At 40.5% G+C, this 11760-nt stretch overlaps 2 protein-coding genes across 2 annotated transcripts in view; one reads left to right on the plus strand and one right to left on the minus strand.

Moving 5' to 3' along the window:
- Positions 1-2238, minus strand: part of ddah1 (dimethylarginine dimethylaminohydrolase 1) — a 69530-nt gene extending 67292 nt beyond the window's left edge. Inside the window, exon 1 of the mRNA XM_088004844.1 lies at positions 676-2238. Within this exon, the coding sequence (XP_087860970.1) occupies positions 676-969 (294 nt within the window). The 5' untranslated portion in view covers positions 970-2238. The remainder of the gene's footprint in view (positions 1-675) is intronic.
- A 5816-nt stretch (positions 2239-8054) lies between these two features.
- Positions 8055-10778, plus strand: ccn1 (cellular communication network factor 1). Its single transcript, XM_014967235.2, has 5 exons — positions 8055-8341; positions 8491-8719; positions 8997-9341; positions 9446-9648; positions 9769-10778. Exons 1-5 carry the CDS (start codon positions 8291-8293, stop codon positions 10069-10071), a joined length of 1131 nt encoding a protein of 376 aa, XP_014822721.1. The 5' UTR covers positions 8055-8290; the 3' UTR covers positions 10072-10778.
- Positions 10779-11760: the final 982 nt, after the last annotated feature.

Raw genomic sequence — 11760 nt, forward strand, 5'->3', positions numbered from 1 at the left:
TGTGCAGTCACACAATGTATTTATTTGTTTCCTTTGTTTTCCAGTCATTTCATTTTTTTTTTTTTGACATATCTGCGGAGACGCCGTGTTTCGCTCAAAGCTGTGTGTTCCAACTTAGGTCAAATTTTGTACGTTATGAGGCAACACTGCACTGGATGCCTTGAAATGCAAAGTATCTACAATAAAAGAAAGTAAACACTGTGAACTTGCAATCAATTAGAAATAAAATATACAGGAAAAAAATACATTAACACCCAATACAAAATTTAATATGACTGTTTGATATGGATGTTGTCTTGCAAAGTTATCAATACACCCTCATATTAACAGACTGCACATACTAGTTATTTATTGTTGTTTTATATCTATAACTGAGGATGTTGTGCACAGATTTGCACATTGTATAGAGATAAAGGGTTTAGTTCATATTTAACTATGTCATCACCATCACACATGGGCGCTTTATGTGTTGAGTAATCTGCTCTAATGTTGGTCACCTGGATGTTTTGTCAGTGCATCATTCAGCTTCCTGTGCATCCCTGAAACATATTAATTGCATCTCAACTGACAACAAGGAGAGGAGGGATTAAGCAAACCCATCCAAGCCCACATCAAACTTTTTTTTTTCAATTGTATTATTTTGGGCATGTTGAATCAGACTGACACATCCCTTACCTCTCTCCTCCTGCTCTCCGCCCCGGGTCTGGTGATGAGCGCCGTCTCGCCGCACACCACTGCCGCGTCCTCCACGAACACGCAGTCCGGGAGCGACTCGTCCGCGGGCAGCTCCACCACCCCCAGCCCGAGCCTCGTCCGCAACACCTCGACGTACGCCTCGTGTTCCGTCCGCGCCCTTGTCAGGTCCACCTCCGCCTGGCTGGTCCTAAGCGCCTCTTTGGCCAGGGACGCGGGGATTCCCCGGACAACCGCATGGGTGTAGTGACCAAAACCTGCCATCAAACCAGCCATGTTTTCGCTTTCCTCTTTTTCTCTCTCTTTCTTGGCACGCACAAATCTGGGGGGGAAAGGATTGGGAAAAAAACCCACCCTAAGAGACAATTCAGCGAATGAATAAGAAAAAAAAATGCCACCCTGTTGACGCAATGCTGCCTGTCTTGCTTATTTTCTGTCAGTTTGTTGGGTTTTTATTCTTTATTTACAACAGCCTGCAACACACAGTGTCAGTCAGCCGAGCTCCAGTCTCTGGGCGAGCGACAGCTTTCGGTGACGCGCGCCGATCATCACGTGTAGCGCTACGAGGCTGTCAGCCCTCAGAGGCGATCAGGCCAACAAGTGACAGAAACACACAAAGCTGATGGATTAATCAGTTTCACACTGTCTCAGCACAGCAGAGCCTTCAAATCAAAGAACTGCTGGAGTAAAAAGCCTTTTTTTTTTTTTTTTTTTTTTTCTTTTCAAATTGTCCCTGTGTCAGTGTGTGGTATTACCCACAACCAGTGTCTTACTGTTAACATATTTACAAAAATGAAGTAGTTTGTGAAATTAATAATTACTTTTGTTTTAATTATTTGCAAAAAAGAAAATATGCAACGTTAACCAAGCTTTACCAGTTAGTCAAACAGTAACTCTTGGAAATGAACAAAGAAGCAGAGCTGTAACTTAGCCCAAATATCTTTATACCAGGATTTGTAATCTTTTAAATACATCAACTTGTTTCTTCTGACTGACGTTTCAGGATTGTTTAGATTGCCACAGCCAAAGTCCTGATTTGAATCCACCTCAGATTCTCTGGAGAGAGTTAAAGATTAGGGTGATGACACAGAGGCCTCAAGCCTTAAATATTTTTGGACTTGTGGTCAAAATACTAAAAAGAAACATACAAAATTCTGGTCCTGGTCCTTTAATTGCTGCAACACAATTAAGGATTTTTCTGTTGATTATCCAGAAGGATTAAAAAAAGATCCCCAAAAAAATCAAACTCTCCCCTTGTTTTTAATTACATTTTTTAAATCCTTATTTTCTTTTTACATTGTTTAGTTATCTTCTGAGAGATGCCTAAAGTTTGTTTCTGATAAGAAACAAACATATCAGCCACGAGGTTTATTTGTTCCTTATCAGAAACAAGCTTTTTGTTTTATTTTGTCATCTTACTATCACTTCAGTGTAAATTACTGTGCAATGTTGCACATATTTGTAAAGTAGAAGCAATCAATAAAAAATCTATAAAAATGTGAAAAATGTGGATTCATGTGTATTTATTGTGCTTTACTCTGATAGTCTTAATAATGTGGAAAAAAGTAGAACTTTTCAATGAGGGCCTTAGAGGTGTTGGGGAAAATCAGAGAACACACAGTGACATCAAGACCAAGAAAAATCTCAAACAGGTCTGGGGTAAAGTTGTCAAGAAGCATTAGGTCATAAAACAATTTCCCAAGCTTTTATTATCTCACAGAGCAATGTCCATCCATCATACAAAAATGTAAAAAGTATGACACAACTGAAAACCGACCAGATAAATGGACTAGCAAGGAGGACATTATTTGGAGAAGCCACCTAGAGGCCAATGGTCACTGCAGGAGCTGCTGAAATGCTCCGCTCAGGTGGTCAGATCTCTTATTAGGACGACTATTTGGCATCAAAGGAATTGTTGGAAACAAGCCACAATAAGTCCCATTTTAATAAGAGGTCTTGTCTACAGCAGCTAGAGCCAAAATGACACATTTAGGCCTAGAAACACTGGACACCACCCTTTAAGACATCATTCTCAGTTTGAAATCAGGTGGTGGCAGCATCATGCTGTGGAGATTCTTTTGTTCAGTAGTTTGGCTGAACTTGGTCAGAGTTGATGGGAAGATGGATCAAGCTATTTCATCTCCTGAACAATACCTACATAAAGTATAACAACTACAATAACCTTAATGAACCTCATTAAGGTGAACCATGAGGTTCACCTTAATGAAGTTGTTAATATAAAAGTTACATTTATCTTTAAAAAATGAATGACAACATCCACATGCATATCAACATAAAACAAGAAGTGCAAGTGCTAGAAAAACAAAAGTATCCTTACTTGATTTCTGCAGCACTGATTTTCATTATTCCAGCCATGTTCAATAAAATGCTTTTCAAAAGCAAGAAGATAAGAGCACAGCGCCATTCTTCAACCCAATGTTTAAAAGCTTTGCTCTTGGCAGACTTCAAGCAAAAAACACACACAAACTTCAAGGGCAAAGAATATCAAAAGGGGCTTTCTGCTTGTGTGAAGTGTAGGGCAAGTATGGGAGGAATGGCAGGCGGGTGGGGGCGGCTATTCCCTACAGTGCCATCTAAGGAAGGTTCTGGGCCTGGCGAAGCCGTCTGAATGGATGGAATGTTTTGTTCAGACGTCCCAGAAGCACTTTTTTTCCACCGCAAGATCTCGGTTTGTCTTTTCTTGTTCCAGATTCACTCAATTATCCTCAACTGCGCTAAACATTCCAGCACATTCTGAGGAGCCCCACATTCCATTTTCCACTCCAGCCAGGATCGCCAAACACTGCCCACCCTGTTCCCAATACCAGCACCTGCCCCCTGCTCAGCCCCCACTTCTTTTCCATCATTCTTGGTTCTAAATGGATAATGCTTAAGTTTTTTTCCCCCCTTTGAACAGAAGTGAGTTTTCTTACTTTTATTCCTCCATAACAGAGGATGGCGGGCTGATGGAGGGTGTGTTCATTTTAAATCCCTTCCTTTGCATCGTTTATTACTTTCCAGAAGACAGACGAGCTTTAAGATGTTATTGTGTGAAAAACGTTATTCTGTCTAAATTTTCATCAAACTCCAATCCAGTTTTGACATACAAGTAACACAACACAAATCAATCATTTTCAATGATTGCGCCAGAGCAACTGGGAAATAAATCAATATCCAATTAACATCCGTCCTACTTTATGAAAACACGTTTAAAGTCTTGTTACTATTAAAGTTGTTCTGCCACCAAAAGCTGTCAAGAATAAAATCAGGTGAATTAGAGGTTCTGATTTATCAGTACCTTAAGATAAAATGCAAAGAACAAAAATTTGAGTTTTCCTCTTTGATTGACACAACAATTGTAAACATTTTAATTTTTTTGTTGTTTTTTCAGCTGAGAAAATGCAAAAAAGTTGAAGGGATATGAATTATTTTGCAAGGTGGTGGCTCACTTACAAGGTGTGGATTTGTTAATGTTAGGGGCCGATCTGCTCGAGTTCTTGACAAATGGAAAGCATCACTATGATGCTGAATTTTAGTATTTAGCATCACAGCTGACAGCACACATTCCTCACAGTGGGGCAATATGTGCTTTCCACACTGAAGCAAACCTGTCACTAAAGACTGAACAGGATTTTTCAATGCTGCAAACCTCATCTGGCACATTTTTTTAAAAGAATTACAGTAGTGATGGTGGTTTGGGTGAAGCAACATTTTAAATTTGCTTATTTTGTGACAGGGAACATTTTAGCAGTACCATATGTCAGGAGGGAACAGTAACTTAAACACACCCAAACATGATTACATTTTCTTTTATACATGTAAGCAGAAAATTTGGACCTGTCACATTAGGAATGCATAAGAATTTAATTTTTAAAATGTCAACAATTTGGCAAAGCATATAGTAAGAAAAGCTGGGAAAAGTGAATTTTTGCTGCTTTAAACTCCACCAACATGATAAAAGAAGAAAACATAAATAATATACACTAGATGGAGTTATGAGTCAATGTTTTATTAAGCTGTTTTGTAATTCATATTTTCTGTCAGCTTTTTAAAAATCTAATTCTATTTCTTTGAGAAGCACAAAACTTTCTACTTCACTTATTCCCACACCTGCCTTTTGTTAGGGACCAGGCATCTTTTGTCATCCCACAAAGAGTGTTCCTGAGGTAGGCAGGGTTGCACCAGGAACCAGGAAGCCTTAATGATTCCTGGTTTTCCAGTCATGTGACTGATATTAGAGCTATAAGACAAAAATGTTGCCATAATTAAGAAGCAGAGAAAACTGACCTGACCCGCAGGCATGATTAAAGCTGTGCATGAGCAGCTATCTCTGGGAGTTTATATTTGATTACTGCCTGTACAATCAGCTGTAAAATGATAAAAAGAAACCCAGATTGCTCTGACAGGATATGCATCTGATCTGACCTGCAGGCATCGCACTCTTTACCCCACTTTCTGGGGAAATACCCATTCTTTTCAACTTAGTCATCACTTCTCAGAGATTTTTATGCCTATTTTTCACTGATTATTTTGGCAGTCACTCAGGGTATGTAATGCTTTTGTAATAAAACTCATTATGTCAGTGCCACACAGCCATATGACAAGGTAATACATGTATTGTGTAATATGTTTTTGTAAATAGTCTTTCATTTGTTACTGGTATTTATTGTTGAAGTAATCAGTTTTTGTGACCCCTGTAAAAACAAGATATCAACAGGGATCGTCTTGGATTGCATCTTAATCCTTTCCTGTGAAGCTGTATCATAAACAGATTCGGTAAAAATGCTCTGTACACATTAACTTCTGCCTTCTGTCAGTGTTTAAAGATCTGCGTTTCTTCAGCGCTTGACTCTGCTTTGATTGTTGGATTCACTCTGGCAGCCATTCTTAAGAGAGCCGACCATAATTTTTTGGACTTCCGGCTGTTCCATGTCCTGACACTGAAAGGAAGTGTTGCTCATACACAAAGTATTCTGCTTATGATATTTAATCCTGAAAACGCCACAGTGGAATCTATTGTCCAAACATGTGACACCGTCCTGTTCTGTTTCTCTGAACGTAGAGACCGGCGGGCTGCTGGCCACAGACTTCCTCAGCATTGATTATGAGAACTGCTGTCTTCTGAACTATGGGATGTGACAAAAGGTTTCCATTACACTGAGATATAAGGAGTCATGCAATGTCTTGGATTGGGATGAAGAGTGAATTTTCTTAAATGTCTCTTTTGGAGACAGAGAAACTGCAGAGATAGGCACATTGAAGAACATTTAGAAATATTTAAAGATGGTCTCTATGGTGTAATGTATAAGTTATGAAGGTTCTCAAAAAGCCTGAATGGAAACTATTTTGCAAGTGGGACAAAGACACACACGTTGGCCTTCTGGGATGTTTCCTGAATGTTATTTTTCCTTTGACGTACAATGAAAACGCTGTTTCCTGTCACATTAACAAAGGGCCAGAAGCACAAACACATAAACTCATTCACGCCTCTTAAAATGTTTTCCTATTTTGTCACATTAAGAAGCAGGTCAAAGTTGTAGGAAAGACCAAACAATCTCAACATAAGTTGATTCAGAAAGACACCCTGTTTGAGATTTATATATATATATATATATATATATATATATATATATATATATATATATATATCAGGAGTATCTACTTTTGCAAAGTGCTGTGAAATACTTTGCATAACAACTGCGTTGCATTGCAGGACAGCACACATGTGCTCCAAAAGACACACCCCCTGCCCTAACGGACTGCGTACACACACACACACGCACGCGCACACACACACACACACACACACACACACACACACACACTCGCTCACTCATAAGGCTGTTCATTGAGTGCAAACATACATCAGCAGAGGGTTTACAGTGCAACCACGAAGATATGCCCTGCGAGTCCCAAAATAAAAAACACATCATCCTCCAAACTCATCCCGTCACATCACCATCTAGTGTCCTCAACTGGAAGTATGAAAAGTGAAAGGAAACGAAAATCCAGCCGAATACATTCTGCGCAGAGGGGGAAAGTTTCAATTCTTTATTTTAATAAGTCAAGATAGTATTGAATAATATTTCCTTTTGATAAATTCTTTTTGAAAAAAGATCAGACACATGTAAAGGAAACGCTACTAATATATGCCTAATATTGAACAGAGTAAAAAAAAAAAATCTAACAAAAAAAACAAATCCAAACTCACCAGTGAGGCTCATCAGCCGTCTTGGTCGGAGCGGCATTTGAAGTAATTTAAAACAAATATAAAAGACTATATCAAGATAGAAATGGTAAGAGTTCATATTCTTATAAACGTTTTGGGAGTCTAGCAGCTGTTTAAAGCATCATCTTGTTGCGTCTTTACGCACAACTTCCCCATCTGGTTGAAAACTATCAATAAATCGGAATCGTTTCATGTAGCAGGGTCTTACTGAAGCCCCCGAGGTAAAAGGTAGGCAGTATTTTTCTGTACTCCTCACCACCAACATCATGTGGAAAGATATGGACACACAAAAAGGACCAGATTTCTTCCCCACCCAGCAAAAAGTGGACAGTTTGTGTGAAAAGTCAGGAGAACCAAGGAATGAGGGCAAAAAAAAAAAAAAAAAAAAGAATCCCCCTGCGTGGGGAACATATTTTACCAGCATTTAAGCTGTCAGGAATGCCGGCCAAAGAGGGAGAAATATGTTAATAATGTAGGCTACTGCCATACCAAATATGGCAATATTGTTACGTCTGAGCTCTTGGTGCGCATCTGGAAACGCTTAGACTTCTCTGAATAAAAGCACCGGAGAGCCAGAAATAGACGCTGTTAAACGTATTTCTGCCTACACCTTTAACACTAACACAGAGAAAAACACCCTTTTTCCTTTAGACATGGTTTGCAACATCTGATAAAGATGAACGGATTCGATCTGCATAAGCCATACCACGGGATTAATCACCAATAGTGGCCAAATTAAAGTGAAACTAACACTTTTTTTCACCCAGCTGCAGATTGGTTTAGATTTGAGTGGCACTTGTGTATATTGTTTCATAACGTCGTGTTTTTTTTTTCTTAATTTAGAGAACTAAATAAAAATATCAAAGTTTCACAGGGTAATCACACATGCTCGGAAGTACCTTAGGTCATCTGTTTGAGAAGAAAAGTGCCGAGTTGATAGACGTCAAAAGCAAAAAGAGGAAGAAAATGAAAGAGAAGATAAACAAGTTGAGAAAATATGGAAAATAGTATTCAGATGGGATTCAAGAGGAGGGGGAATCTATCTGAACAAGAAAAAAAGAGAAAGGTATAGACAGGGTGGAGCTTAGGTCTTGGATGGAAAATGCGCCGAGAAACATTCCTGGCATAGTTTGGCCGACTTTCAGCGGGGACGACGTCAGCTTCCCATGAACCGATATAAGCGCGGAGGTGGCCAGACTTCAGCAGACAGCAACTGCTTTACTGAGAGCCTCATCTGCTCTAAAAGAGCCTCTAACGCTACAAAGACTCCCAGCAAACAAGAGAGACAAACGACCGACACAGGGAATACTACCGGGCGCAGACTTTTCACAAGGATTCTTCTTTACGCGCAAAGGAAATTTGTCCAAGATGCTGATGTCTACCATCTCTACTTTTTTCTTCCTCGTAAGCCTTCACGTGGTGAGTTTTTATTCGTTATTTTCATTTTAACAGATACTGTTCAGTTATTATGTTTGAGAAAAGAACAACTTGTTCTTTCCTTTGGATTTGAGGTCAAGATTTAAAGTCTAAATCAAGATTTATTTTATTTTTTTCTGTCAACCGCGCAGGTCCTCTCCTCATCCTCCTCTTGCCCCTCCATGTGTGACTGTCCCTCGGAGATGCCCAAGTGCGCGCCCGGCGTGAGTGTGGTCCTGGACGGCTGCGGGTGCTGCAAGGTCTGCGCCAGGCAGCTGAATGAGGACTGCAGTCTGACCGAGCCCTGTGATCACACCAAAGGGCTGGAGTGTAACTTTGGGGCCAGTTTTGCTGCTGCTACAACTCGAGGCATCTGTCGTGGTATGTATTCAGACTACACTTGCTCTTTGAATTAGCCTGCAGTCTGTTTTTCCCTCTCTGTAAAAGAGAGGAGTAGGAGCTTGGTGATTTCAACACTATGGAATGCAAGTAGTCTAAACCTCAAAGCCCACTGTGGAGGGAGAGTCCTCAGGCAGCCTGAATAATTTCTCAGTTGAACTGATCCTTATCTGGCAGCCATGTGATGGCTTTAGCAGACATCTTTGAGAAGAGCAGGAAAGAATAACATTCCTTTATTTCTGTTTTTTCCCCCTTACAGCCAAATCAGAGGGCAGACCCTGTGAGTACAACAGCAGGATCTACCAGAATGGAGAGAGCTTCCAGCCCAACTGTAAACATCAATGCACATGCATTGATGGAGCAGTGGGATGCGTCCCGCTTTGTCCACAAGAGCTCTCCCTGCCCAACCTGGGCTGTGCCAATCCCAGGCTGGTGAAAGTTGCTGGCCAGTGCTGTGAAGAGTGGGTGTGCGATGATGGCAAGGAGACAGACATCTTAGAAAAGATCTTTGGCAAAGACATGCTGAGTGAAGAGCTGGAGAGAGACCTCACCAAGAAGAATGAGCTCATTGAAATTTTCAAAGGAGGACTCAAGTCCCTACCTGGTAAGAAATATTTCAGTCTATCTTTTCTGAACAGTTGTTGGTTCTAGCTTAACATTTGAAGCATATAATGATTTGCTAATTTGGTTTACTTCTTTTGTTCTCAGCATTCAGAGCAGAGCCTGAAGTCCACAGGTTTGACAGTCAAAAGTGCATTGTCCAAACCACACCTTGGTCGCATTGCTCCAAGAGCTGTGGAACCGGCATCTCCACCAGAGTCACCAACAACAACAGCGAGTGCAAGCTGGTCAAAGAGTCACGGATCTGTGAAGTGCGCCCATGCACTCAGTCACCTTACTCCAGTCTGAAGGTAAGCTTGAGCTAACTACAGCTGAATGATATAGAAATTGTGCATGAAACAGAAAAGATCTTACTGCTGGTTCTGCACACACAACTGATCTCCATCTATTTTGTTCTCTTCCCTCTGCAGAAAGGAAAGAAGTGCAGCAGAACCAAGAAGTCCAGCCAGCCAGTGAAGTTCAACTATGCTGGTTGCTCCAGCTTGAAGAAGTACCGGCCCAGATACTGCGGGGCCTGCGTGGATGGTCGCTGCTGCAGTCCTCACGACACCAGAACCATCCGCGTCAAGTTCCGCTGTGAGGACGGCGAGACCTTCCACAAGAACGTCATGATGATCGAGTCCTGCAAGTGCACTTACAACTGTCCACATGCTAACGAAGCCTCCTACCCTTTCTACCGCCTCTTCAATGACATCCACAAATTCAGAGACTGATTGGTGAAGAGGATCCAAACCCTTCAGTGAGAAATAGATCAGCTGCATCATTGGCAGCCAATGGCAGTCTAGATGACTGCAGGGGTGAAGGCAGACCATCAGCCACCATCTTCTTGTTGTAACTAGATTCCCAAGGAATTGTGGACTTACATCATGAGGACTTAATGAAGTGCACTGTTTGCTGTGACTACATCAGCATTCTTAACATGAATCGCTTCATATTATTGGAGCTTTGAAAGTAGCTTCGTCATGGAGCAGGTTGTAATTACTAATTGTACATTTACACTAGTTGCTGATATCAATTCACTGTGTATATTTTGATCCTTTCTCCAACATGACCCAGTCTGTAGACTTGTGTGTGTATATGTTGATATGCACACGCGCAATTTCAATTAGCATACCATGGTATATCTTAAAGAACAAGACAACGAAATGTAACTTGGCGACTTGTCTAACAGGCGTGTAGTTTCATTCCTTCCTGACGTGGGCATTATTGTTCATGTTTTGTGGCAGCTATGGATGTCCCTTCATGAAAAAAGACAAAGCGAAACATGTCAAAGGATGAATGTTTTTATTATTGTTATTAATATTATTTATCTAATAAATGTAGCTACTTTATTTGGATATTAGGTGTAATACTGGAATAAATTTGTAAAATGATTTAATTTTATATGCAACAATAAAACTGATTTATTTATGAAATATTACACATGCCTCCTTTGGTTTGTCGAAAGTTTGCTGTAGGATGGTACAAACCTTCCACGCCACCCCTTCAAAAAACAAAACCACAATGCTCGCGGGTGCAGAAGTGGGGGAGGATATCCAAAGAGGAACTTCTCAAGTTATGTCATTCTGTAAGGATTCTCAGGCAGACAATGAGCAGGGTCACTGTGTCTTTATATAGCCAAACCTCAGAGTCTCCCTCCACTGACTTTCTGTGCTTTGGAATGCCATTCTGCAGAGAGCTAGCTTGCTTTCACTTGATCTGCCCAAGCCATTCACTTGACTGATTCTGAGAAGGGTTCAGAGGGAGATTAAGTCCATGGGTAGCAATGAGTGCAGTAGTATGCCAAGAATCTTAAGTGCTGCTCTCAATGTGCTGGGATTAGACACCATGCAACATGGACAAAGACTATAATTGTGTACAATAGCCTGTATCTAATGAATGCATTCCATGTTTTTTTTCTTCTCACACATAGCAGCGTAGTGCTACCAAATTGACCCAATTCATTAGTAGCTGCCTTTAGACATGAGTTAGCTTCATTGGTCTTTAGAAGCTCTTAAACTGCAGGGGTCTGCTAAACAGTTGTAAACAGCAGACAAGGCTCAAGTCTCCCTTTTGGCTTTGGGTCAATTCACTCATTCATCTATTGGTACCCCGATTTTGTACCCACGTGCTGCTAGTCTATACCCATCCACGTGACCATTGCATATCAGTTTACTTCCTCCTGCTGTAAAGTATTTTCATGAGAGATGTAGAAAAATCTTAAGTATATTTTGGTTTAACTTTTCTCATCCACATTTGGGCTTGTTGCCCCTTGACCAAACTGAAGTTACAGGGAGTAACCTGTTACTTGTACATATCTATTTATTGAAGGAGGAAAACATCTCTTTACAATATACATTGATTATAGAAATTTTCTTTAAATTACTGTTTGTCAAAGCTGGCAGGAAATGTCACCCATTCCT

The sequence above is a fragment of the Poecilia mexicana genome, unplaced genomic scaffold (assembly GCF_051168715.1).
Source record: "Poecilia mexicana isolate PSO_F unplaced genomic scaffold, ASM5116871v1 scaffold_4, whole genome shotgun sequence".
NCBI lineage: Eukaryota > Metazoa > Chordata > Actinopteri > Cyprinodontiformes > Poeciliidae > Poecilia > Poecilia mexicana.

Coding starts and splice junctions, on each gene's coding strand:
- ccn1 (XM_014967235.2), top strand. CDS start 8,291: ATGCTGATGTCTACCATCTCTACTTTTTTCTTCCTCGTAAGCCTTCAC. Junction 8,720..8,996: donor AACTCGAGGCATCTGTCGTG/GTATGTATTCAG, acceptor TCCCCCTTACAG/CCAAATCAGAGGGCAGACCC. Junction 9,342..9,445: donor AGGACTCAAGTCCCTACCTG/GTAAGAAATATT, acceptor TTTTGTTCTCAG/CATTCAGAGCAGAGCCTGAA.